Source organism: Odontesthes bonariensis, chromosome 17 (genome assembly GCF_027942865.1).
Source record: "Odontesthes bonariensis isolate fOdoBon6 chromosome 17, fOdoBon6.hap1, whole genome shotgun sequence".
NCBI classification, from domain to species: Eukaryota; Metazoa; Chordata; class Actinopteri; order Atheriniformes; family Atherinopsidae; genus Odontesthes; species Odontesthes bonariensis.
In genome coordinates, this window is record NC_134522.1 from 4,863,257 (window position 1) to 4,888,017 (window position 24,761).

Genomic DNA, 24,761 nt, shown 5'->3' on the forward strand with positions numbered 1-24,761 from the left:
TCTGGCAGAGCGCTTTGGGTCAGTCCCACTGCCTGAGTTTTACTCTTCACTCAAACAGGAGAACTTTCTGCACTTAAGGAGACATGCTCAAAGGATCCTTGTGCTCTTCGGATCTACATATGTATGCGAGCAGACATTTTCTGTGATGAAGTTCAACAAATCCAGATACAGATCTTCCATAACTGATGATCACCTCGCAGCTGTCCTGCGCATAGCCACATCAGACATTCAGCCAGATTTCAATGCAAGACAGACTGAACTTTTCTCATTGAAGAAGTAAACTGTTGAACATGATACTTGACACTTTAAATTCCTTTTAGTACTTCAGTTGTGGAGTACTTTGTTTGTAGTAGAGGATTTTGCAATAGTCAGAATACTTTGATCCTTTGTCAGTTCTTACAGGTTTTAAGTCAGTCCAGTTTCATTTTGTAGTTATTGTATTGTTACCTAAAGTGCTGTTACTTTTGTGTGTGTACCTCTTTTTAAGGTTTTGTCGTTTAAAGTACTTTGTGGTACTTTTTCCCATTAATTTTAATCTGATTGGGGGTACTTGTGTTATTTAGTCCTTTAATTCAAGTTGCAGCACTACAGGTCCTTCATGCCTTTCCAATACTAAAAACATTTATTGTTCATGTATACAGTTGATCAGTTGTTCTACATGATACAAAACATTTCAGTTGTGAAGATATTAACAAGTTAAAAATAAAATTAAAATGTGATGACTTTGTTTGTTTATTATTAACTATTAATTTGATAGAATTAATTCTCACTTCAACCTAAACCACAATTAGTTCATGTTTATAAATATTTAAATATTCTTATTTATTACCAAAATAATCTGATTTAAATATAAAAAGAAATATAATGAGAAAACATAAGTCAATATTAAATTTGAGTCATTGCTGGTTCGGCCCTCCAACACATTTCAGATTTTTCATGCGGCCCCCTGAAGAAATTAATTGCCCACCCCTGCACTAGAGTGTACGGAGTAACTCAATTGATTCATTGAAAGAAATCCCCTTCAGTCGGCGTAGCAATGAGGATAAACTGGCAACCAAACAACCAGGAACTCTTAAATATAAAACAAATTTATACTCATATAACCGGGGATTTTCACGGAGCTGGTAAGAGCGGAAAACTTGGCCAACGATTTATTCTGCTACCCCTGGAATATTAATTTATCCATTGAACGGGTCACTCTGGTCATCATCGCTACTGTTGCCCTGAGAAATGTGTCAGAAGCTGCAGCTGATTACTGCTGAATTTCTAACAGGAGTTGTATGACAATGCTTTCATAACCCAATATGTGCAAGATGCCAATACAGTGCTGGCACACCACCAGGAATACACTTCACTGTACCACAACAGATAAATCTCCCTTCATGTTTAAACACATCCCATTAAAAAAAAAAAATAATAATAAAAACAAATAATGATAAAATCGATTGAACTAAACCGGTCTAAATTCAATTAAGTTAGACCGCAGCTTGTTTCCAACAACACGGAGCATTGTGTCGATGATGTACCAACAAGTCTTCCAGGTGTTAAAGGGCTGCAGAGTCTTTCCAATGAAATGGAAACTTGTTTTTCTGGGTAAAGAGCCTCGGGGCATGTTACCTCACGTGCACCTGCAGTCACAGGCACTATTTAAGCCTCAATATCCCTCCACTGCCTGCCTTCTGTGCACCGACCCTCCTCTGATCTGCACACCTTTTCTCTCCGAGGTAAGATTTTCCTCTGCTGTTTTAGGTTTCGCTGTCAAAAGGGTAAAGGTTAACGATCAGTGTCACCGGGAAATCTCCCGAGCTGATAATGGACATTTTTGAAAAACCTTTCTGAAAATGCACGTTCAAATATGCATTTTCTTGTAAAACTTTAAACTGTCCACTTAAACTTTCTATTTCTCAGCGTCTGAGGAAACATAAGAACAATTTCAGAGTTTAAACTTTTGGCTTTTATCCCTCGAGTTTGTCCATATTCTCTAAAAATCACAACAAAAATACAGGTGTAACATAAAAACTCAAAAGTGAAACTTATGTCTTATGTTCAAAGGAGTAAGGAAGGTTGAAACTACTACTTGACATACTTTAACAGTCATTTCAAAAGAGGGAATTTTACAGCGCATTTCTCTCTCTCGCATGTAGAGATGCTTAACTGGAATCTTTTGGGCAATCCGGGCTGATCGGATCATTTCGAAGAGGGGATTCGAGTTATACGGACCACCTGAATCACTTATTAAAAAAAAAAAAAAAAACAACCTTTCTGCCGTTTAGTGGCTATGCGCCTCGCCTTTTTTTGTCCCATTTATCAATTCATTTTGATAAATCAAAGAGCAGCCTACGGCTACAATTTCATTAATTTATTTTTATCAAGTAATAATTCAATGCCATTTTATCTGAAAGCCAGACACAACAGCTAGTGTGTGCATTTACACAGCGACAAATGTGGTAGCATTAGGAGAGGCAATGCTGAGTTTAGACCTACAAGTAAACAACATGGAATGATCTCGCCCTCCCTATATCACTAAATGATTATTTTTCAACGACTGCACAAGATGCATGAAGCCACGCTAACCGAGCCTGTAGCTGCCGCCTGTAGCCGCCGCCTGTAGCCGCCGCCTGTAGCGAGGTACAGAGGCTTCAGCAGTCAGATGGCTTGACGAGAATCCTTGCTGCCGACTGGGCGCTCGAGACAGAATCGAAACTTAAAAAGCTCCGAGTTGGCATGGATCCTGTCTGACCGCTGGCTCTGGGTGACTCAGCGGTCAGACGGGCAAGTAGCGAATCCATGCCAACTCGGAGCTTTTTAAGTTTCGATTCGCTGTCGGGCCGTGAGTCACCCAGACCACTCGCTGCGAGTTGGTCAAATGAAACGAAACCAGGTGGTACGAGTCAGCGGGGATTCGTCCCTCACTGTAAGTAACCGATGGAAGTCAGGACGGATCAGTAGGGGGCATGGCTCACTCACGGGCTCGTGACAAACGGGCGGGAGTTAGGTTTCGTTTCACTCAGTGTGTGACTGTGTGTTCGTGACTGAACACCATGCGAGAGAATGACTGTAGCCTAGTAGGCAACTAAAGAGGGATATATATATTTCATCATTTGTCTAACGACTAAGGTGCAAGAGCGCTGTAACTGCCATTTGTTGACATAATGAAATGCCGTGTGGCTCGACTTGGGCGCATCATTTTTTATTTTTTTAAATTTTTTTAAGGCGTATCAAATGCATGCCACCCTCCGGTCTGCCCGGGTGACGTATTTATCCGGGTTGAAAACCGGATAATCCGGATTTTGTTACAGCTCTACTCGCATGTGTTTTGGAGCGCGTATGCTCCGGTCGTTTTTGTGATTGCAGCATTTTTCTCTTGCAGCGTTTCACTGTTGGATTTGGGTTTTTTTTAGGCCCGAGCAGCTAAGCGCTGCGAAGGCCTATTGTATCTGCAGGATTTCACTATTATTATTATTATTATTTTAATTAGGCCCGAGCAGCTAAGCGCTGCGAAGGCCTATTGTATCTGCAGGATTTCACTATTATTCTTGTGATTCTCGTCTCTTTTCCGCCCGGAATCGCAAATGGGGGGGCCTAAATGTATTCGAAAACTCACCAAATGTCGCCAAACTGCTCTACAGCGCCACCTAACGTGAGATAGCCCGAACCGTACATCGTAGAGATCTGAAACTCGGTATGTCCAGTATGTAGATCGCCTCAAATCAAGAACAAAAGTCTCTTGGAGGTATACTCTAAAACGTACAAGGAGGCGGCCATTTTGGGTCAAAGGGCAAATTTTGGCCAATTTTCATATTTACACACCTCGTAGAAAAATGTTCACGCCCTAGGGATTTTGAGCTACGGCCTTCATCTTTGGTCGGTATGCAGTTAAGTGATGGGGGAACAAAAGTTATCAGAAATCTTGAGTTTTTGAGCATGTTTAGGGGGCTTGGCCAAGCGGCGAACTTGGCGTACTCGCCAGTGTAAACGAAACGCTATAACTTTCACGTTAAAAGTTAAATCTGCACCAAACTTGGTATGAGTCATCCATGTTGGATGCATGTCGATCCTACGTGGTCATCTGCTGACGTCATATAAGCTCCGCCCCCTTCAGAATAGGAAGTCACTTTTTTTTTTTTTACTTGGAAAGCTCAATCTCTGGCCCCCTTCACCTAATCATGATCTTGTGTCAGAATACAGATAACAAGTTGGTCTAACTTGCTTTAAAGCACCAACAGTTTTCAGTTGAAGGCGTGGCTGTGGCGGCTTGGTGAAGTCAGACACCGCGCCGTTACCATACGTTTGGCTCTAAATTCTACAGTTTTGAGCCAAAATGCACCAAACTCACTGGGATCGATCCTAATCCGCCCCCCAACAGGTGTGCAGTCCAATATTTGATGGGCGTGGCCTAATGCCTCCACAGCGCCCCCTAGAACAACTAAAAACATCAGCCCCAAGCCATGCTTTCACCGACAATCATGAAACTCAGCACACCTGTGCGTCTTGTCCTTGTCAGGACCTACAAAATAGTGTGGGCGTGGCAGAATGGCACATTCCAATCCCTCGCCGTTTGCATACGTTCGGCTCTAAATCTCACATGCATCATCCGATTTGCACCAAACTAGATATGAATGACCTTTGTTAACCTCTATAGAGTCCAATAGGATTATATTGGAGTGTGACTCCAGTGCGCCCCCTATATCATGTAAACAGCTATATCTCCCTGAGACATCATCCGATCTGCACCATATTTTTTCTGCATCATTACGGAGCGGCGCTTGACACGTTAGTGTGGTACATTTCTGCCGTCGCTAAAAGCCCCGCCCCCACAAAACAGGAAGTGACGGTAACTCCTGTCTGGAAGGTGAGATATCGCTCCAACTTTGAACACGTGCCACTCGTGTCGTACTGTCGTGGACTGAAGGCGATTTGGGAGATTCGTCGCATGCGCCGCCCGGTGGACGGACGCGGGACACGCGTGACGGCGTTGATGACCACGTCGGGGCGGCGGTGCCGGCGCTCAGGCACTTTTTTCATTCAGATATACAAGTTTACAGAATGAAATTTCAATGCATGGCTCCGACAGTATGAAGATAATAAAAATAACAACAGCGGGCAATGTTGAAAATGGATTTGTTTTTCTGTTTGCACGTGTCGGCCACCGTAGTTAAAGGATAGATTTTTTAATACATATTTACATACAATTTGAATACATATTTACTAATGTCCAGCATGTTCTATTGTTTAAAAATAAAAGACTGGTCATTGGAAAAGTTTTTTATTTTTCTTGTTTTTAAAATACAGACATTCAAAACACACATTTTAGAACTGTAATCATAATACCGTGAAACCATGAAGTTTTTACCTTGGGTTATCATACAGTCAGAATCTCATACCGGCCCATGCCTAGTCCTGAGTAAGATATGAGAACGTCTGTCTGTAAAGTCCTTCGGAAACATAGGTGGGAATAAAAGTAGACAGATTGCGATCTTTAAAGTTGGTTTAAATAACTAGATTAGATATCTAAACAAAAACATGCACCGATTGCTTTAAAAACACATTGGAGAAATTTCAGAAAAATCAACTTTTTATATAAATTTGGGCATGTTCTTTCTTACAGACTGTGCGGAAGACTAAAACTGCCATATTCTGAAATAAATGTTTATATGATTATAAATGACACCAAATTTAAGTTAAATTCAATAAAGATTCATTTCTGCAATCGTAATCACACAGAATGTTAAATAAATTATTTAATTTTCAAATGCATTAATTCAAGGTCGTTATATTCATACTTTACATTTCTTTCTTTATTTGTTATCGATGCATTTATTTCTGTGTTATTTTACTTTACATCATATTGACATATTTATTCTTTACGAATGATCCATTTCATTCATATTTTACAATATGTTTTAATTCAGTTTTTGTTCTTATTATATTTTATTCTTTATTATTTTCCCTTTGTTTCGCCAAGCCCATTTATTTAGACCTTTTCTTTTCCCTGTCTTTCATTTTTACTTTCCTGTTTGCATTTAAGTTTCGTGGGAGGATCCATTTTTATTTTAATAGGACAAAAACTTGAGTCAGCTGAGATGAAAGCAAATTACGTTTTTCGATACCAAAAGCAATATAACCTCAATGGAAACCTAATATCATGAGCTCCTCCCTACGTAACAATCAAAAAACACATTCATTAATGTGCTAAAAATGGAATGAATCATTAATTCGATACGCTGATGACATAACTCACTTCATGATAGCTTCATGTGATGGAAAACTGAGCATGAAATGAAAAGAAACAACCAAAAGGGAGAAAGAAATGTTTGAAACAATGTTGTATGACTATGGGACTTTCATAAAGTACCAACTAATAATCCATTAATAGAGTGGCGACAGGAGCATTCACTGTTAACATCTGTCTCTGACCAGTTATTTCCGGGATATAAACCAGAATTTGTGATTTCATTGTTGAATCCTTAAATGTGGCTCATTTAAACGTCTTATGAAACAGCTTCTAGTAGTTCTAACTTTAACAGCATTAGGTTCAATTTCTGTTAAACATCTAAAACTCCTGTTCAAGTTTAAAAAAAATTATTTTCTCAGTAATCAATGATTGATTTCGTATCATAAGAACAAGATAAATGTGAGTTTCTGTCTGCTACTGCTTCCAGAGAGGAAAGTCTGTATCATTAGAGTGGCGTACTGTTATTTTTTTTATCATTTTTGGCTCCAAAAATGATTAAAAAAAAAAAAAGTCTATCAGCCTTATTTAAAAAAAATGTTTACTACTGTTAGGAATACTTTGAAGTGCAGTACATGAAGATGTACTTTATGCATGAAAATCTAACATTTCCATGTAAAATCTGCATAATCAGAGCTAAAAACACTGCAGCGATGCCTCCCCCCGGGGCGTGTCTGAACATCATCGAGACCCGTCAGAAACTAAACGGTTATGGGAGCATTACAAACCCCAACAAGTTCCTCAAACAAGACTACAAGCAGCTGAAAGACTTCTGCATCATCAAAGGAGTTAGATACCTCGACGACATGTTCCCCCCTGACAGTAAGTCCATCGGTCCGGGGATACCGAGCCTCGACCTGGCCCGAGTGGAGTGGCTGAGACCAGCGGTAAGTGCTTTGAAACAGCTGAGATTAGATCCAGAATCACAATAATTCTTTACCGTTTAAGCGAATACTCAATTAGCTGCAGTTTGAAGCTACTTACAGTTATTTTTAGTGGTTGTAAGTTCTTCCAAAAGAGGTTCGAGAGCTTATAGCACCACATTAAAACCTGAGACTCTTGTTTTTTCCTTTTTTAAACCAGATCTCAAGAATTACTCAATCATTTAAACCGTTAATGTGACATAACAAATGACAAAATATCTGCTGTCAAATAACTTTAGAGATGACAAATATCATAAAGGCTCATAACAAAAACTGAAGTATAGTCTTTTTGATCAGTTTTACTCTATTATTGTGCAAATTAAGCATATTTTGGGTAGAAAAAAAAAATAATATAATTTCAGATGAAATGAAAGAATCTCTGATCATTTCTATAAAGGTCTGTCATTTATTTCCTTCACAGTATAGCTCAAATCCTTGTTGTGCTGCACTAAAGGAACAGAAAACCTTATTTTTTTCAAATTAAAAAGCCACATTTTGGGGATTTAGAATTAATTTGACTGCTGAATGCTACTCCCAGAGCATAGATCCTGGAAGTCCTGCCTGGAGGATCTCCTCTTTGCCGCCTTTAACTGGGAAAATGATTACATAAATCATTTATTATTTCAATGAATATGTTAAATAAAGTTGCATGAATTCACAAATTGTAGCTGATAATCTCTTTCTCAGAAAATAGTGTCCAATCCACGCTTTGTGGTTGATGGCGTCTCCAGGTTTGATTTTGGTCAGGGAATAATCGGTAGGTTCAATTTATCATCCTGATATTTTTGTGTTTAGCACATTAAATGAACCTTTTCAATTGATTTTCTAAACCATCTGAATTATTTTTATTCATTTACTTTACAGGAAACTGTTGGTTTCTCGCGTCTATCGGAGCGCTGACATTCCAGAAACACATCCTCGAACAAGTTGTTCCAATGGAGCAAACATTTGATGAGAATTACTGTGGACTGTTTCATTTCAGGGTAAACGCCAAGTACACTGCGTTACTGTTTTTAAGAGGCAGAGTGCACCAAACACATAAGTGCATGTGGTTTTTCACACACTGCTTCTACACTTTGGCGTAAGCGAAAGTGTATTATTTATTTTGGATTATGGTGGTTTCAGTCCTTTATGTCGTGTTATGATGCATTTTACCTGATTTTAGCTCTTTGACTCCAAAGAGCTTTAAAATCTACTTGGATCACAATGAAGGAAAATACTATAAATCCAAAAGTGAAAACCGTTGTCCGCATTTGGACCTAAAACTTAAGAGTTGAGCTGAGTGTCATGTTGTGACATAAAGAAAGTAGGCTACACCTTGCTAATGTGAGGCCTCCAATGGTCAGTGTTGTGTTGTACTTCATATTTCTTTCATTTTTCATTTAGTTTTGGAGATTTGGAAAGTGGGTGGATGTTGTTATTGATGACAAGCTGCCAACAGTCAACGGCCGACTGATCTTCGTTAACTCCAAAGATGAAAATGAGCTCTGGCCTGCTCTGCTGGAGAAAGCCTATGCCAAGTATGTTTAAAAAGAAAAAGAAAAAAAAAAAAGCACATTGTTTATGTTTATGGTGCATATGCAAAAGATAATATGTTCACTTGTGTCAGGGTTTGTGGTTCCTACACCGACATGATCTCGGGGACTCCTTCAGAAGCTATGAGGGACTTCACTGGTGGCGTCTACATGAGCATCCAGCTGTCCAAACCACCTTCAGAACTGTGGGAGTTGTTGTGCAGAGCTGGAGCCTCCGGCACACTCATGAGCTGTGGTACCCAGAACGGGGTGAGGGCACATTTTAAGTTGTTTTATGAGATTTATGAGGGCTATTTTTAGAAAGATGCTGTAAATTGAACACTGGCTAAAACATGAAAAGAATGCTGAAAAAGTGATTCCTATAAAAGCATCCTTTACACCGACGCCTTGATTACGCATCTCAGAGGTAAACCACCACCAAGAACAGGGTGCGTCGACCAACAGTCAACTTTGAGACAAGTTGAAACAAATTATTAAAACAAATTTCTCTCTTCCAGCTTGAGTCCAGGCAAATCAATTAGGGTTAGAAATCAAAACTGCCTGGAAGATCATATACTTAGGGCTAAAATACATTCTTTTTACTATGCTACCTTCATATTAATCGATGCTTTTTTGGCTGTTCTCTAATGGTTGTGGGGATAAATGCATGAGGTCTCATATTAAAGAAACAGTACATGGAGTCGTTACTGGAAGGACGACAGTTTTCAAAACACAATGTAGCCAATTCATTGCTTCCCAGCAGGAAAAACAACCTGATTTCTTAAAAAGTGGAGAAATTATAACAGGGTGCAGGACCGAGTCGAAATCCAACCTGGTCTCATGGACACTTATAGTCACAAAAAAATATTCTATTCGGTTTAATTGCACTTTATTTATCCGAGAAGGAAAAATATATATATATTGCTACAGTCTACATTAAAGATCAGCTGTTGTTATAGATAGATCATGGATTAGAATATAAATCAGCTGACAAACATGCAGAAAGTTGAAGTGCAGCAGAGAGGAAGGTGTGGTAGAAACCTTCAGAGGGCTCCATCAGTGGGTTGGGGTGTTGTTTCTGTAGCTTAGCAACAACTTAGCTGATGATGTCACACACAGCGTCAACAGGTAACTCAGGTGAACTCTCTCAGCAGACAACATGGACAGAAGCTCACAGCCAGCAGTTCAACATCTGGGGTGCAGCGACGCTCCTTCTCAGTGACATGTCCAGGATTACAGCATCTGTTGTTAAGCAGCTCTGTGATCCTCCTCCTTTCCTTTTACCGCTCTGTCTGCAGTCTCTGTCTGCCCGGATAGTCTTAAAGCTGAGCAGAGAGCTGTCAGAGCTGTTCCTGCAGCCAGGTCTCTGCCTGATATTCCTGCCGTGTCCTCATCAGGACTCCAAGCTCGTCCATTTTATCCATCAGTGATATCTCCCATTTGATCCCATGATGAATGGTTTAAACTTCCTCCTCCTTTTTCTCCATTTTGTTCCTGCTCTGCATCCTAGACGTCTGTTATTCAATCTAGAATCTAGATTTGGGGTCTTATTTCAGGCATTACTCTGGCTTTGGAAAGCTCAGTTAACTGCACCAATTTACCAGCAAAAGTCCTTCCAGCAGCTTAGCATCCAAACAAGCACAGAAACATGTTTAAAGAAATCTTTTTTTTGTTGTTGTTTGTTTGTTTTTAACAGAAAAACAATGTTTACTTTGTTCAAACGCAATATTTCAGTGGTACGTTTCTTTTGTATCTGCAACAAATTTTGGTGTCCTGGATTACAGTCGTGTTAGTTCAAGCACACCCAGCTTTTTTGCCCCTTAAAGTAATGTTCCTTTAGTTTCCAGGTACTCCAGGCAATTATTAATTGCAGAATGGGTATGTCATGAAAATGAATACAACTCTAACTCACGGTACTATCCTAACAACATCAAAAATATTTAAAATAGCAATCCAACCACAATTAACATTGCAAACTGAACTAACAACAAGTTATAGCATGTTCAAACACAATTAAAAGACACTTATTACACCACAACCTGCAGAGCATTATGGGAACTCCATCCATCCGTACCCCAATACGCTACAATATGTTGGGTTTATGTGACCAGTTTGCATTCAAATTAAGGGATTCCAATGGTCTCTAGCTCTTTTACCACATTTCCAATTATTATATGCAAATCCTATTAATATTTGGTCATAAGAATTAGAGTTGACAATAACCAAACGGTTTCCAACCCGAGTTATGAGGATTTGTTGGACAGTCTGGTTTTCTGTCCACGACACTAAAACTGCATTGCATTTATATAATTATCTAACACTTTCTATCACTTCCATCATCCGTGACCAGACAACTTTTTGTAATGGTTCGTGTCTTTGACTTTCAGGAAACCTCTGACAACAGTGTAATGCCGAACGGACTGGTCCAAGGCCACTCCTACACAGTGACGGGTTTCAGTCAGGTGATTACCCTTTGAATGGATAAATCTAGAAATATTGCTCCTGCACTGATAATACTTATAATACCAACAAATGCTGCAGTCGTTTGGTTTTTCCAAGATCTGTCTTGGTGAGTTTATGGTTTCTAAGTGCACATTCACAGGATTTTTAGATCTTATTTAGGTGAATTTAAGCTATCAACTTAAATTAATATGCAATCCTGAGTCCATCTTAGAGTGAGATCTGGGACTACATCAGGCAGCGGAACAGCGATTTCTTTAGGACAGATTAAACATCTTGATGTGTTCTCTCAGCGTAGCTGAAACATTGTAATTTAAGCACAAATTTGAAGCATAGTGAAAATTCTGGTGATGATTGCTGGTCAGGTAACGAGCCAAGGGAAACCTGTATGCCTGGTGCGTCTGTGGAACCCCTGGGGCAAAGGAGAGTGGAACGGAGACTGGAGTGATCGGTGAGAACAACTCACACTCTGACAAAAAATAAATGAAGTTGAACTTTCTTGTTGAGCTGTATGTCACACAAAAAGGCTACATTCACACTGCAGGCAAAAGTGGTCCAATTCCTGACAATTTTTGGCCCATTTGTGACCCATATCCAATTCTTCTTATAACAGTCTGAACAGCACAAATCCGATTTTTTTTTCAGATCCTAGCCAGGCCACTTTCATATGTGGTCCAAATCGGATACAGATTCGATGTTTTTCAAAGCGACCGCAGTCGAAATGGTCAAAAATCACATTTCATTCAACTTTTATGTCACTGAAGTGAGACTATAAATGCAGCATGACATTAATTAAATTAAATTTATTTATATAGTGCCTAATCAAAATAAATGTAATCTCAATAATACTGTCCAATTTATTGTGATCATAATACAATCAAATCCAATTAATTAAATTCATAATCAGTCCAATTCACACTTACAGAGCCAATTCAAATTCTCAATTAAATTCTGTTCAGGGCCATAGACTGTTCACACCCGAGTCTGATGGCTGTAGCATTTAAATTATAATGTGACCTGCAGTGTGAACATAGCCAAACCTTTAGCTGAAATCAATGGGTTAACACAGCCGGAGTTATTAAGAAGAAGTATGATCTCTCAATTAGTGCCTTGTTGATTGCAGGTAACGCATAAAGAGGTCATTTGGATAATGTTAACCCCGTATTTGCTCATTTTAAACTGGTTTTGTAGTCTAGAATACAGATCTTGAAGATATGCAAGATGTCTCATCTTTTACAAACTGCCCTCTAGGTCCTCTTTGTGGCAAACTGTGAGCCATGAGGAACGTGAAAAGTGCAATTCAGTGAATGATGATGGAGAGTTTTGGTAAGCAAATTTAGTCTTACATGAAAATCTACTTTGGCTAAATTAAACTTGTTTTGTTTTTCCCCAAGAAACGTTCATAGGAAAGATTATGTGATTTCAACAGGATTACCCTGGAAGATTTATGCAAATTTTACACAGACTTTGACATCTGTGGCCTGCACCCAGACTTCCTTGATGTTAAGTCCTCCAGTCACTGGAAGATGTGCACGTACGAGGGCCGATGGGTTGCAGGAACCACGGCCGGAGGCTCCTTGAATAACAGAGGTATTCATATAATTATATAGGACGTTAGACCTTTCTATATTTATTAAAGTGTGATGTTGTGTGAAAACTGTTTTGATAGAGGTCTGACTGAATGAGGAGAAAACTGGAATTTCATAGCTTTCACACTTGGACTGTAACCTACAAAATAAACCAAAATTAGATGCAATATAAAAAGTTAAATGCTACAATAATAATGAAACCATCTCAGTTACCTCAATAAGATCTTCACTAACCATGTATGGTACTTAGGTGTCCATGTGGACAATGACGGAGATATTCCACCGCTGGATTTCTCTGTTCATTATGGATTGTCCATGATTTCAAAGATGGTGTGCTTGGTTCTCCTATAGGAGAGGTTAAAGCCTCCGATTCAGATGTGAGATGTGGCTAGAGGTCCATCCAGAGGCGGTCCTGGTTAGATTTACGCCCTGGGCGAACCATCAGCCAATAATCCGATCCTTTCAGTGCCATGTAACCCCAGTGAGTGTCTCCAAAGAATAAATTATGTGAGAAACTCTTTCGAAAGGTTTAGGTAAAGAGGGCAAAATTAATTTGTGGCTACTTTGTGTTTTGGGAGTGTCCTTTTAACAATAGACCACAAAAACACTACTACAGACTAGACTATGGAAATGGGAAACTACTAGATACTCTAGTATTCCATCGATTACTCGAGCAACCCGTTGCTGCCGCATTTTGTCAACAGAGTTCAGGCAGACTTTGGCGGATCATCGTCTTCCTGAACAATGTTCTCTGGAGATGATTGTTCCTCTGAAAGGAGTCCTACTGAAAACTGTCCCGTTTGACCTAAAAATAAACCCTGTAAAAAGGAACCTAAGCATAAGCAATATGATCCCAATCTGCATATCGGTGTCTAAGCCGAGGATTTTTACGTCAATCTTCTGCCTCTCATTTTAAAACATCAGCTTACACAACTTCATGCACATCTGTAAGAAGTAAAACGTTTACAATATGTTGATAATTACACATTAATAATTGAATTATTTAAATAAACTTGGTCTCTGTTTGCATTTCAGACAGTTTCTGGACTAATCCACAGTATCGGATCAAGATTACCAGTGACTCTTCAAATACCAAAACGAAAAACATCCTGGTTACTCTCATGCAAAAACCTGACAAGAGGAACAGACGCCTGGTGAAAAACCTCCACATTGGGTTCTCGATATTTAAGGTAAAGGTTGTGTCCGTTTATGATGTAGGGTACTTAAGCTATGTCATTCATTCAGTGGGCCAGGACTGCCACCGTCAGTTTTAGACCATGAAGACTTGTGCAACAGGTCAAGTCAAATGTCATCATTAAAGATTTAATTCCAGAACACTCGAAAAAATAAATAACGCTGAAAGGTAATTACAGGTCATTAGCCAAAGAGTTTTAACCGTTTGGGACCAAACCACCGACAAAAAGACTCTAAAGGGCCCCCTAAAGATCCACAGGATCACTCAGACTTTCCTGCGCACACAAAAACAACAACAAAAGAAAATTGAAAGCATGTTCTATTTATCACGATGCGTTAAAATAACTTATTATAATAGAATCTATGCTATTAAGACAAATTTTCCCAAGAATTAAAAGGCAGGAACTGGTTGAAGGTGGCTAAAGACTGAAGAGAAATACCTCCTGGCGTTGAGTACTCACAGCCTCCACCCATTCCACACACATTAGAAAAAGTAGTAACGATATTACTCTGCAGGTAATGAAAATAGATTTAATTGAAAATGGCTGATCAGTCTCCTACTCGGTTAGCTCTTAATCGATGAATACGATGGTAACGGTTAATCAGAGGAACACTTTGAAACAGAAATTAATGTCAGCAGATACAACAGAAGCTCAAAAAAAAAAAAAAAACACTCCAGGAACTATTTAGAAAAAGCCTGAAACATCAAAACACCAAAAATCAGAAGTGAGCAGTTTGACTTCAGCTCAGAAAATCATAAGCTGCCAGTCGCAGCCACAACGAGCTCCAAGACCCACAATGAGACAAAAAAAAGGCTACTTAGCCTGTCCTATAAATATCCTGGCAGGTGGAGTAGGCGGAGCTAAGGGTTAATTCGAGCTACAGAAGCTCAGGAGGGACATTTCACCTCTGGCTAGAAAAACAAAACTTTAATTTAAAAATCATCTATGAGCTGGACAAGAGCTGGATAGCAAGAGTGATTCTGTTTTTCCATAAAAGATTGTATATGTGATTAAGTACAATTATTTGAATTAATAATCGTTTATTAAAGTCCATTTTTGTCTTTTTTTTGTCTCCAACGTGGACAAATTGCTACCGATTACCTTCAAGTTGACAAAACAAGTAAGAATCTATTTTATCTTTGCGTTTATTCCCAGCGCACATATTCCATCATTTTTTTTTCATGATGTTAGAAAACTGAAATATCTGCGTGTTACTGCAGCATAAGGAACAGAACGGGAAGTTCCCCGCCTCATTTTTCAAGTTCCAAGCGCCTGTCGCCCTGACTAAAACCTACTTGAACGCACGTGAGGTGATGGAGCTCCTCTTTCTGAAGCCCGGAGAATACCTGATCGTCCCGTCCACCTTCAATCCCAACGAGACGGCCTCCTTCATCCTGACCATCCACTCCAGGACAGAGACCCATTGCTAGTATGCTCACGCTCTCTGCACGAAATATCACGGATGCATTTTAGCCAAATTTACAAAACATGATGCATAAAGGTATAAAGATACAAATCTCTCTCTGCAGTGAGAATTCTGGTGATCATAAACACGAGAAAGTTGGAAAGGTACGTAACAATTTATAATACGATAATTGATGCTGTTGTTCAGGTTTTATTAAACTTTATTGCCTTTCATTTACAGGTCAAGGAGATCAAGAACAGACAGGAGGATGAAAATAAGAAGAATTTCTTCCGTCAGCACTCAGACAAGGTCAGTTTCAACAAGTCCATAACAGTTTGAGAATTAAATTAATATTCACACTGAATTCAGTTCAGATCTATGGAGGACTGACACCGTCATAATCTGAAATAAATACATCCACATTCAGATGGTTAGATAGATAAATGCGATAAAATGGATATAATGAATGACTACAAATCGATTTATGCAAAAGTAACTGTATAAAACGTGAGATAAACAAACTATTCTGCTTTAATTTTCAAAAGCATTTATTCCAGCTAGTGTTAATGTCGGTATTCAATTATTTTACCAATTCAATTTTAGATTTTTTAAAACATTTGTTATTGGAGTTATTTGTTTATTTCTTTGTTATTCCTGTGTTTAAGTCTATTATTTTCCTTGACATCTTATTGATCTGATATCTCCAAAATATTTCACTCAACCATTTCCCCTTCACATTTTCTCCGTATATTTATTTCCACTTGCCCATTTATTTGCATGTTTCTTGTAACATTTACCTGTTGCTGTTTTTACATTTCTGGACGCATTTCTGACTCATTATGGGAATGAGGGGGCGGTTTTACAGATTGGAAAATGGGAGGCCTTTATCACAACAAAAGAGACCAGAAGTGGGGAAGGCTAACTGTGTTAGCAGCTAGCTTAACTTGCAGTCAGCACTACGGCCTAAATGCAGCTAGCTGTGCAGTCAAGCTTTTTGTTCAAACTATAAAGAGCTGCTATACTTGAAGCAGATAAATCAGTGACAGAGAACTTAAGATCTCCTGGTTCGTTGAGTTAATAAACGATCTGTATCGTAGCTTTGATATCGTATCAAAGTACCAGATTTGCTACTTCCAGTTTAAGGCACCATCTTTTGGAATACGATCTTCGCAGCCCGATGATCAACCAATCGGTGAAAAGCTGAGCCAATGACACAATCTGAAAGACCACTTCATTTGTGCACTTGTGGGCATTACCCCAAACAACCCTGCGTTTCAACTTTAATAACATTTATGTTTGTACAAAATGCTCAGATTTATTAAGTTATTTCAGCCTTGCAAGTTAATTGTACTCAAGATTCAAAACATTCTTTAGAGGAAAAGAGTTTGAACACTTAAGTGAAGCCAACTTGTTAAATTTTACAGTGCGATATTGTGTGCTGGGTATATTTGCATGAGAAATGCCGTTCCATTTATTAACCGAATTACAAATTTTTCAGTACGAAGAGGTGGATGCCAAGCAGCTCCAGAAGCTTCTAAATGACAACATCCTGAAAGGTTTGGACTGTAATTACTAACAAGCTACAGACCTAGAGCTCAGCTTTTTAGGTGCTGTGTTGGATTGATACACTGCTGATGTAATTCCTGTGGTTTGTTTTAGGAGACTTGAAATCTGGAGGCTTCAGCATCGATGCGTGTCGCAGCATGGTCGCTCTGATGGATGTATCCTGCTGCAGCTTGCATTTGACACACACACTGGCTCCATAGAGTGTTTATAAAGGCAAACCTGCCACCTCGTTTATACAACACACACAGATCAGTTTTATAACTGATAACCACGTCAAGGAAAGTGCAGTTGTGTTACTTTAACAGTGCGTTTAAAAAGACATCAATCACAGGGAAGCTCAACAGCGAAGAATTTGTGCATCTGTGGAACAAGATTGTGAAATACGAGGTAAAGAGAGCAAGTCAAGCTTAAATATGAGCAATATATCAGATTATGGACTTGAAGCCACTTTTTCCTGCTTATTTTTGGTGTTTTCTTCTTACAATAGGACATTTTCTTCCTCACTGATGTATCAAAAACTGGGATTCTGTCAATGAGCGAGCTGAGGAACGCATTCACAGCTTCAGGTACGCACTGGATTCTTTAACAAGTTGGTATATTAAACAGTAAGTTTTCTACACGATACATTGGTAACATTGACGCAGTGGAGCGTGTTGTCTTCAATTACCCTAAAAGAGCACACGTCACCCCTCTGTTCGTTGAGCTCCACTGGCTACCCTTTAAGGGCCGTGTATACTCTCGCAGCAGTGTGTCGCAGACATGACGCAGTTATTTTTGATTTATGCCCAATTTTGAAGCGCGGTCTGCGCTATGTTAATTCCACGCCACAACACAAGAGGGACAATCACGAACAAGCTAGGATTGTGGGTGTGGTGGGTGGCGTGTTTCTCTTCCGGTTACGGAGGTCATTCAACAACAATGGCGACTGGACGAATGCGCACTTTGATTGAGATGCAGCTGATCGATCTAGAAATAGAAGAAATATTGCTACTACTGGAGCTGGCAGAGAGGCGAAAGAATCGTCACGGTTAGCACGGTTAGCGTCACCATTAGCCGGTTAGCAAACCGGAAATACGCATAGTGTAGAGCGGATGTAGAGTTGACCAATCAGAGGCCTCCTTTCTCTCCTCCCTGCGACGATATCTGCGGCACTGTCTGCGGTGAGTTACAATTTTGGGGAGGTGCACCAGAGTGTCTGCGTAAGGGGGGGGGGGGCATGTCTGCGTTAACTGCGACACACACGCAGACGACCTGGTTTCCGAACATAAACCGCCCTTTAGCCTGGGTGCCAGCTCTTCAGAGAGCATCTCCTATCCTAGCACTTACCCTGTACTTCCCTACACCCTCTACTGCACTTCTATCTCTACACTGTCACCTCTGACAGAGCGTGACTGGTGGTTTCCTTCTACGTAGCTTATTGTTAGCTTTGATGTTGGCTGTCATGTTTTATCGTCATATATATATATATATAAGTCGCTTTGGAAAAAAGCATCTGCCAAATGCATAAACATAACATTCCCTAGCCTCAACTATTACAAATCAATGTCTAAACCTTACCCGAAAACCAAGTTTGAACCCTCAAATAACCCTTTAAACCTGCAGGATCCCCCACTGCCCGAACTGACCAGAATACGAGATTCCCTGTTTTATTATATCAATTAAAAAATTTATTTAAAAAAAAATAATAATATTAAATTAAACCGGAAGCCTACAGGCAGAATAGATTAGTATACAGCTATAATCAGACATTTATCATAAAACTTATATTTGTCAACCTGCACTTGACTTTATTGTAATTTTTGCATCCAAGAGAAGTTGAAAATGTATCATTTGCCAACAAACAAATCCGTTTATTAAAGTTTTTCCACACAATTACCTCCACTGAAACCAAAATGCTTGAACAAAAAAAAAAAGAAGAAAAATATATATAAAAAAAACACTCTTAACAGTGAACTTCTGTAGTTTTTCGGCTTTTTCTCCCCCTACAGTTGTGGGATGAAACGCCACTGTCGTAAAAACAGCCATCCATCTGAACCCTGTACATGCACAGCTGTATCATCTCCTGCGATGTGATTAGATAAATAGGTAGACCAGTTTTATCTGAATTCAAACATAGAAAATTACCTCCAGCCTTTTATGTCTCTTAAGCCCTATTCGGACAGGACTAGTTCAATGGGGGGACGTATGGTAATGTTGGTTAACCAGACGACGCCAGGGAGAAGAAATGACCAATTCGGACGGGACAAGAAATCCCTGTAATATTCATCTAACATGGGAGGAGTTTTCTTGAATATAAAGCATTCTGCTCCAAAATTATTGTATACAAACGCAGAAGACTTTTTTGTTTGTTTACCTGAATGATAAGTATTACTAAAACGTATTGTAAGTACTGTTCACCAAAAGTTTTGCTCAGGATACTTATTTTACCTGAATGTAAAGTATAGTTTAAAAAAGGGATTGCACAACGAAACTTAAGTGTAATTTTCTATTTTACACCTAATTGTTTCTCTCTTTAAAAGGATGTGACGACATATTCCGTACTTATTACCGAAGGTCGCATTCGCACGGGATTAGTATTACCTATGGTAGATACTCCGGACCGTTTCACAGGAGGTAGAATTCTCGGCAAAGTTTACCGACATACTCCGCTATCTTTACTGTCATGGCGCGTTCGGACGGGACTAGATTTCCCGGTTATTATTACTTTACCCCAGGTCCCCCCATTAAACTAGTCCCGTCCCAATAGGGCTTTAGACAAACCTGGAGACTCAGTAAGTGTTTTCCTCTGGTTTCATGAATAAATAGCAGAAAAGTATTTAATATTTTCTGGTGATAAAGAACTAAACCGGTCCAGATCTAGAACCCTGTGCAACACCATAATCAACTCCAGTAAACATCATTTACAAACTGGCACCTACCAGATTCCATTGTTATTAATGTGGATAAAATGACAAAATCATGAAAAAGAACTTAATTCATAGTTATGTACATGAATTCAGAAAAGGAAAGAAAACCATGTGGAAATGTGTTTAAAATCCAATGTTCAGCAGAAGTTGTCTTCATAAAGTTTCCCTTCATCTCCAAACACTTAAGCTGCAACCTTTTGAAATCTAGGTGTCTGTTTTCTTCAATAAAACATCAACACTTAAAGGGTCAAAGCGCAGTCCAAACTCACCTTGATGGGCTTGAAAAGGGTTCTCAGCAGCAAACAAACTAAATTCTACATATCAAAGAGGTAGATTTGTACAAAAAATAAATAAATAAGAGCCCAGGTTAATTTATTCACAAGCCTGAGTTTGTGTATCTCCATCTATACCAACTGTGTTACTGTGTGTTGGTCAGAAATGAATGTCAGTGATGGCATGCTAAACCTGATGGCTGCGCGTTACGGCGACGCCGCTGGTCACATGACCCTGGAGAGCTTCATCAGCCTCATCCTTCGCCTGGACTGCATGAAGAGTAAGTGAAGTGAAAGGGGACAAAAGCAGATGTGTACATACGGGCTGCCCAACACGTGAATTATATCATACTGGACATTTGAAAATGCTAATTTAGCCTGACACATCATAAAGAAGCATGTTTTTTTCTCAACAGAAGTCTTCAAAAAGTTATCCGATGGAAAAGCCATGAAGCTTCAGGAAAATGAGGTAATGCTGACCGTCTATAAACCTTTTTACAAACCACTGCTGAAGACAATTGACAGACCTCCTGTATGAATAGTTCAAAATGCAGCAACTTGTCTTTTAACTGGACAAATATGATCTCTGCTGTCAGTTCTCATCAGAACTCTGGCTGCAGCATTTTGGATCAGCTGAAGGCTTTTCAGAGAATTTGTGAGACAGCCCAACGATAAAGAACTACAGTAGTCCAGTCTTAACGTAACAAATGCATTGAGCAGTTTTTCCTGCATCACTCTGAGACAGGATGTTCCAGATTTTAACAATATTACAAAGCTGAAAGAAGGCAGTCCTTGAAACCTGTTTTATATGCGAGTTAAAGAACAGATCCTGGTCAGAAATAACTCCAAAGGTTCCTCACTGTAGGACTAGAAGCTGAGAAAATACCATGTAAAATAACTATATAACTAATAAATGGTCCAAAGAGAACAACTTTAGTTGTTTTTCTAAATTTAGAAGCAGAAAATTCAGTTATTTAGGTCTTTATGTCTCTAAGACATGCTTGTTGTCTGAGGATCTGATTGGTTTCATGGATAAGTACAGTTAAGTATCATCAGCATAGAGGTGAAGATTTATTCCATTCCGTCTAATAATGTTAATGGAAGCATGTATAAAGTGAAAAGAATCGGGCCAAGCACAGAACCCTGAGGAACAAGAGATCAGGCTTTATGAAACATGAAGACACAGAATGTGGAAACAGGACAAAATTAACTGAATACCAAACAGGAGTAAAAATAAAACAATGATAACACTAAAACCCCGATAAACCAAAGTGAGTAGAAGCTCTAAACAGAACATTTCGAGACAAATAAACTTAAAAACAAGGTCGAAACCGAAGCTGTAAAACTTGACAGATATGCAGTATAACAGATGTTATAATGTATGAGCTGCATTAATAAGCTGCCTCTGTTTTCAGTGGCTGTACATTTCAATGTACAGTTAACTCTGCCCAGAAGATGGACGCAGTTTTCATCTGGACCAACAGGAGACGATGTTAAAATCAAAGTGACGCCCACTCATAATCAGTCATCTGAAAATCTGCATGTTAAACCTTGATCGTACAAACTGTGATACTTTTTTTTGTATTATTTGTAGGGCTGGGCAAGGATTAAAATTTTTAATCTAGTTAATCACATGATTTCCCTGATTAATCACATTGTACGCAAAATCGAAAAATGAATCCAAAAGTAGTGTATAGCTTTTAGCATTTAGCTTTATTTTAAATGTGCTGCCATATGAATGAAAGTGCCATAACATTTGTTGTGCAAACACACTTTTAACATCAGCATCTTTCTGTAGTTTTTATGTAGAAGCCTCGCTCCACTGTCTGTTTCCTTGAATGACTTGCTGCTATCAGTTGTGTGTTTTGCCTTTAAGTGATATTTTAGACTGGAACTACTACGCTGAGAACACAATTCAACTTGGCTGTAAATACAGGAGTTTTTTCAATTTATTTTGAAATAAGTGCTTTTATGTTGAAACAAGTAAAACAGGAAGTAGCGCCGGTTAGCTCCGTTAGCTTCTCACCTGTAGCGGTGATGTTACCCGCTAGTTTATTCTTATTTTATTACTCCATGCTTCGTGGTGTTTGCTGTAACTGTGTGAATGTGATACAGAGGAGAAGTGGAAGTTAAATAATCCTAGTTCTAACCCTGCAGATTGCCTCTGGGGAATGACTCTGCCGTTGGTTGAGAAGCAGCTAAAGTGGCCAGTACTACTCTGATTATTACTTAAGCTAAGAATGCTATTTCTTTTCAAAATTACAACTAATGTCGTCTTTTACTTTGTTTACTCGAACATTTAGTTCTACGGTGTTGATGTGGCGTTAATAAACATCTGTGAAAAGAACCGGAGTCTCGCATCCAATCAATGGGCGGCATATTGGCAGAGTTTACAGATGACTTTGGTTCTGTCGACTCCGCCGTCTGGAAGAACTTTAAAATGAAAATGGCCGAGTAAAAGTTCCGTACCCTTCTCCATGTTTGGTGGATCCGCCGATTAAATTCTTTTCCGGTTCAGACAGCAATAGACTTTTACAAAATGAAATAAATAATAACACCTGCGTTAATGCGCGATAAAATATTTATCTGCGTTAAATAATTAACAAGTTAACGCGATAATGACGAGTCAACTCGCCCAGCCCTAATTATATGTAAAATGTACTTCATCTCATCACTCTGAGCATCAGTGAATCCAAATATAAGATCTCAGATTTGATGTTTTTTTTTTAAATAGTAAAACCATGTTACCCATTACATATTTCAATAAAATAAGGAAAAGAAATAAACTTGTGAAAATGTATTTGTGTTAAAGTTTGTTTGGTCTTCACATTCATCAGGTTTCTTCTGCGTTCAACATCTTCATATAAATATTTGCTTGTACAGTCATAGCTGGTTTCTGCGGGATGCTCTCACCATTTTTAAAATTTACGTAGAGATCGTTCATCTGCTCATGATCCTGGGATGACGTCGTCGACGTGCGCCGGTGCAGCACAGCTTATTCACTCCGGTAAGGACGTCCATCCGACCTGCCATGTTGCACAAAACTAGCAGCAACAAACTCTGTGTGAAGTTAAGCCCGTGTTTCTACAAAGACGCGTTTGTAGAAAGCCTCCGTAGAAGGCCTGGATAACAACAACACGGCAGCTTTGAGCTAACAGTGCAACAGTACGCGTTCATTCATTCATTGGTCTTAAAGTATTGGTGAAATAAAGACAGATAATGCCTTATTTAGAGGCTGCATTGTCTCTGCCCTGTTCTCTCCAGTTATATGGATATACGCCGATCTCCAATGATCTAAATATCTTCCGAAGGACGCCGACTTTCAAACTGTTATTGGTGAGTAGATGAACGCATTTTATGCCAGAAATAAGTTCCACGTTTAAAGAAGAAAAGGAACTTCCCCTTTATGGCCTGTTTATGGTAACCTGACTCACGTCATCTGGCTGCGTTCACCAACTACACGCAGGGGCGTTCCCTTTCCTCACACAACCATCTGAGGAGCCTGGGAGTCATATGTGTTTCGTCCGATTAGAAAATAATCAGAGCCAATCATTAATCGCTGGGTGGGACTTTGGATGAATGGCCGCGTTATGGCCGCCCATTCATGCTCCAGAGGGCGTGAGTCAGATAAGCTCTGAGCTACGTCACGGGTTGAGTCATTGGGAGTGGCTGAAGTGGCGTGTCAGTCAAGATGACAGACAGATTCTTCATCCAATCACATGCACGAGTTTTAGAAAAAATAGCCCCATTTGAAATCATGTCGGTTATGGCGGGAGTCAGGTAATGTTTATGGTGTCTTTTAGCCAGAATTTTTCCTGGCATGCTCCATGGAAATATGGCATCATTCACAAACCAATAACCATCAGGCAAAAACACAGTGCAGTTAGAGTTCACCCAAAATATGAATGAGTTAGTGAACGATCGTTCAATGAACTCGTTCAGGCACAACACTGTCCTCATGATTCATAGTTCGAGGAAGAGGACCCAAATGCAGAGGACCATTAAAGGAGGTATGGGCAACGGAGAATTACTGGAGCTTTAATACAAGAAAAAAACTGAAGAGGTGCAAAGGATGGACGACTTACTGAAATGAAACCATAAACAATTAAAAATGAGAGCTGTAAATACTGAGTGACAGGAGACGGGTGGGACTGGGACCCAGAAAACTGCAGGACATCGAGGGGTAAAGACGAGGAATAACTAAACCAGAGCAAAGAAAGACAAATAAACCAAAAGATAGAAAATGTATTCACTTATTGTATTACATGGGGGATTTCCATCATTTGATCTTTGGACTCTTGTTGGATTGAAATATCATCTTAAAGTGTTCAATATTCTACCAAAGCGGTCAAATTGAAGAATTCAGTAGAAAAGTTTGAGGGCTGGTTTTAGGGACTGTAGTTTAAAACAATTCAAAAGGACAGCAGCCGATTCAAAAGGTCAGCGAGTTTGTTCAACCAACACATGAATAAATCACAAACCGACATCACTTGACCATTTGTGCAGAAACAAGGTGACACGGGTCTCAGGTTTAGGCTTAAACACGTCACATTTCCCCCATTTTGAAACAGATAAACAGGAGATGAGAGAGGTTGTATGCTGAAATAACAAACTAAGCAGTAATACCTCTGCTGCAGGTGGAGTTCCAAACTCCAGGGAAGGGGAGATAGATGAGCTGAAAGTAACCGAGTGGCAGCC

At 39.3% G+C, this 24,761-nt stretch overlaps 1 protein-coding gene across 1 annotated transcript; it reads left to right on the forward strand.

The window, feature by feature from the left end:
* The first annotated feature begins 1,635 nt into the window (after positions 1-1,635).
* On the forward strand, positions 1,636-22,785 carry LOC142366835 (calpain-1 catalytic subunit-like). Its single transcript, XM_075448821.1, has 22 exons — positions 1,636-1,724; positions 6,867-7,119; positions 7,843-7,912; positions 8,020-8,138; positions 8,542-8,675; positions 8,765-8,939; positions 11,057-11,131; positions 11,495-11,580; positions 12,381-12,455; positions 12,559-12,719; positions 13,754-13,908; positions 15,023-15,034; positions 15,135-15,343; positions 15,444-15,483; positions 15,560-15,628; positions 16,818-16,875; positions 16,979-17,040; positions 17,204-17,272; positions 17,373-17,451; positions 20,228-20,344; positions 20,480-20,532; positions 21,479-22,785. Exons 2-22 carry the CDS (start codon positions 6,886-6,888, stop codon positions 21,503-21,505), a joined length of 2,079 nt encoding a protein of 692 aa, XP_075304936.1. The 5' UTR covers positions 1,636-1,724; positions 6,867-6,885; the 3' UTR covers positions 21,506-22,785.
* The last annotated feature ends 1,976 nt before the right edge of the window (positions 22,786-24,761 follow it).

Bases quoted from the DNA above. Each gene is read 5' to 3' on its own strand.
- LOC142366835 (XM_075448821.1), top strand. From the start codon at position 6,886: ATGCCTCCCCCCGGGGCGTGTCTGAACATCATCGAGACCCGTCAGAAA. The intron at 11,581-12,380 runs GTGAGAACAACT...ACTGCCCTCTAG, and splicing joins AACGGAGACTGGAGTGATCG to GTCCTCTTTGTGGCAAACTG. The intron at 20,345-20,479 runs GTAAGTGAAGTG...TTTTCTCAACAG, and splicing joins TCGCCTGGACTGCATGAAGA to AAGTCTTCAAAAAGTTATCC.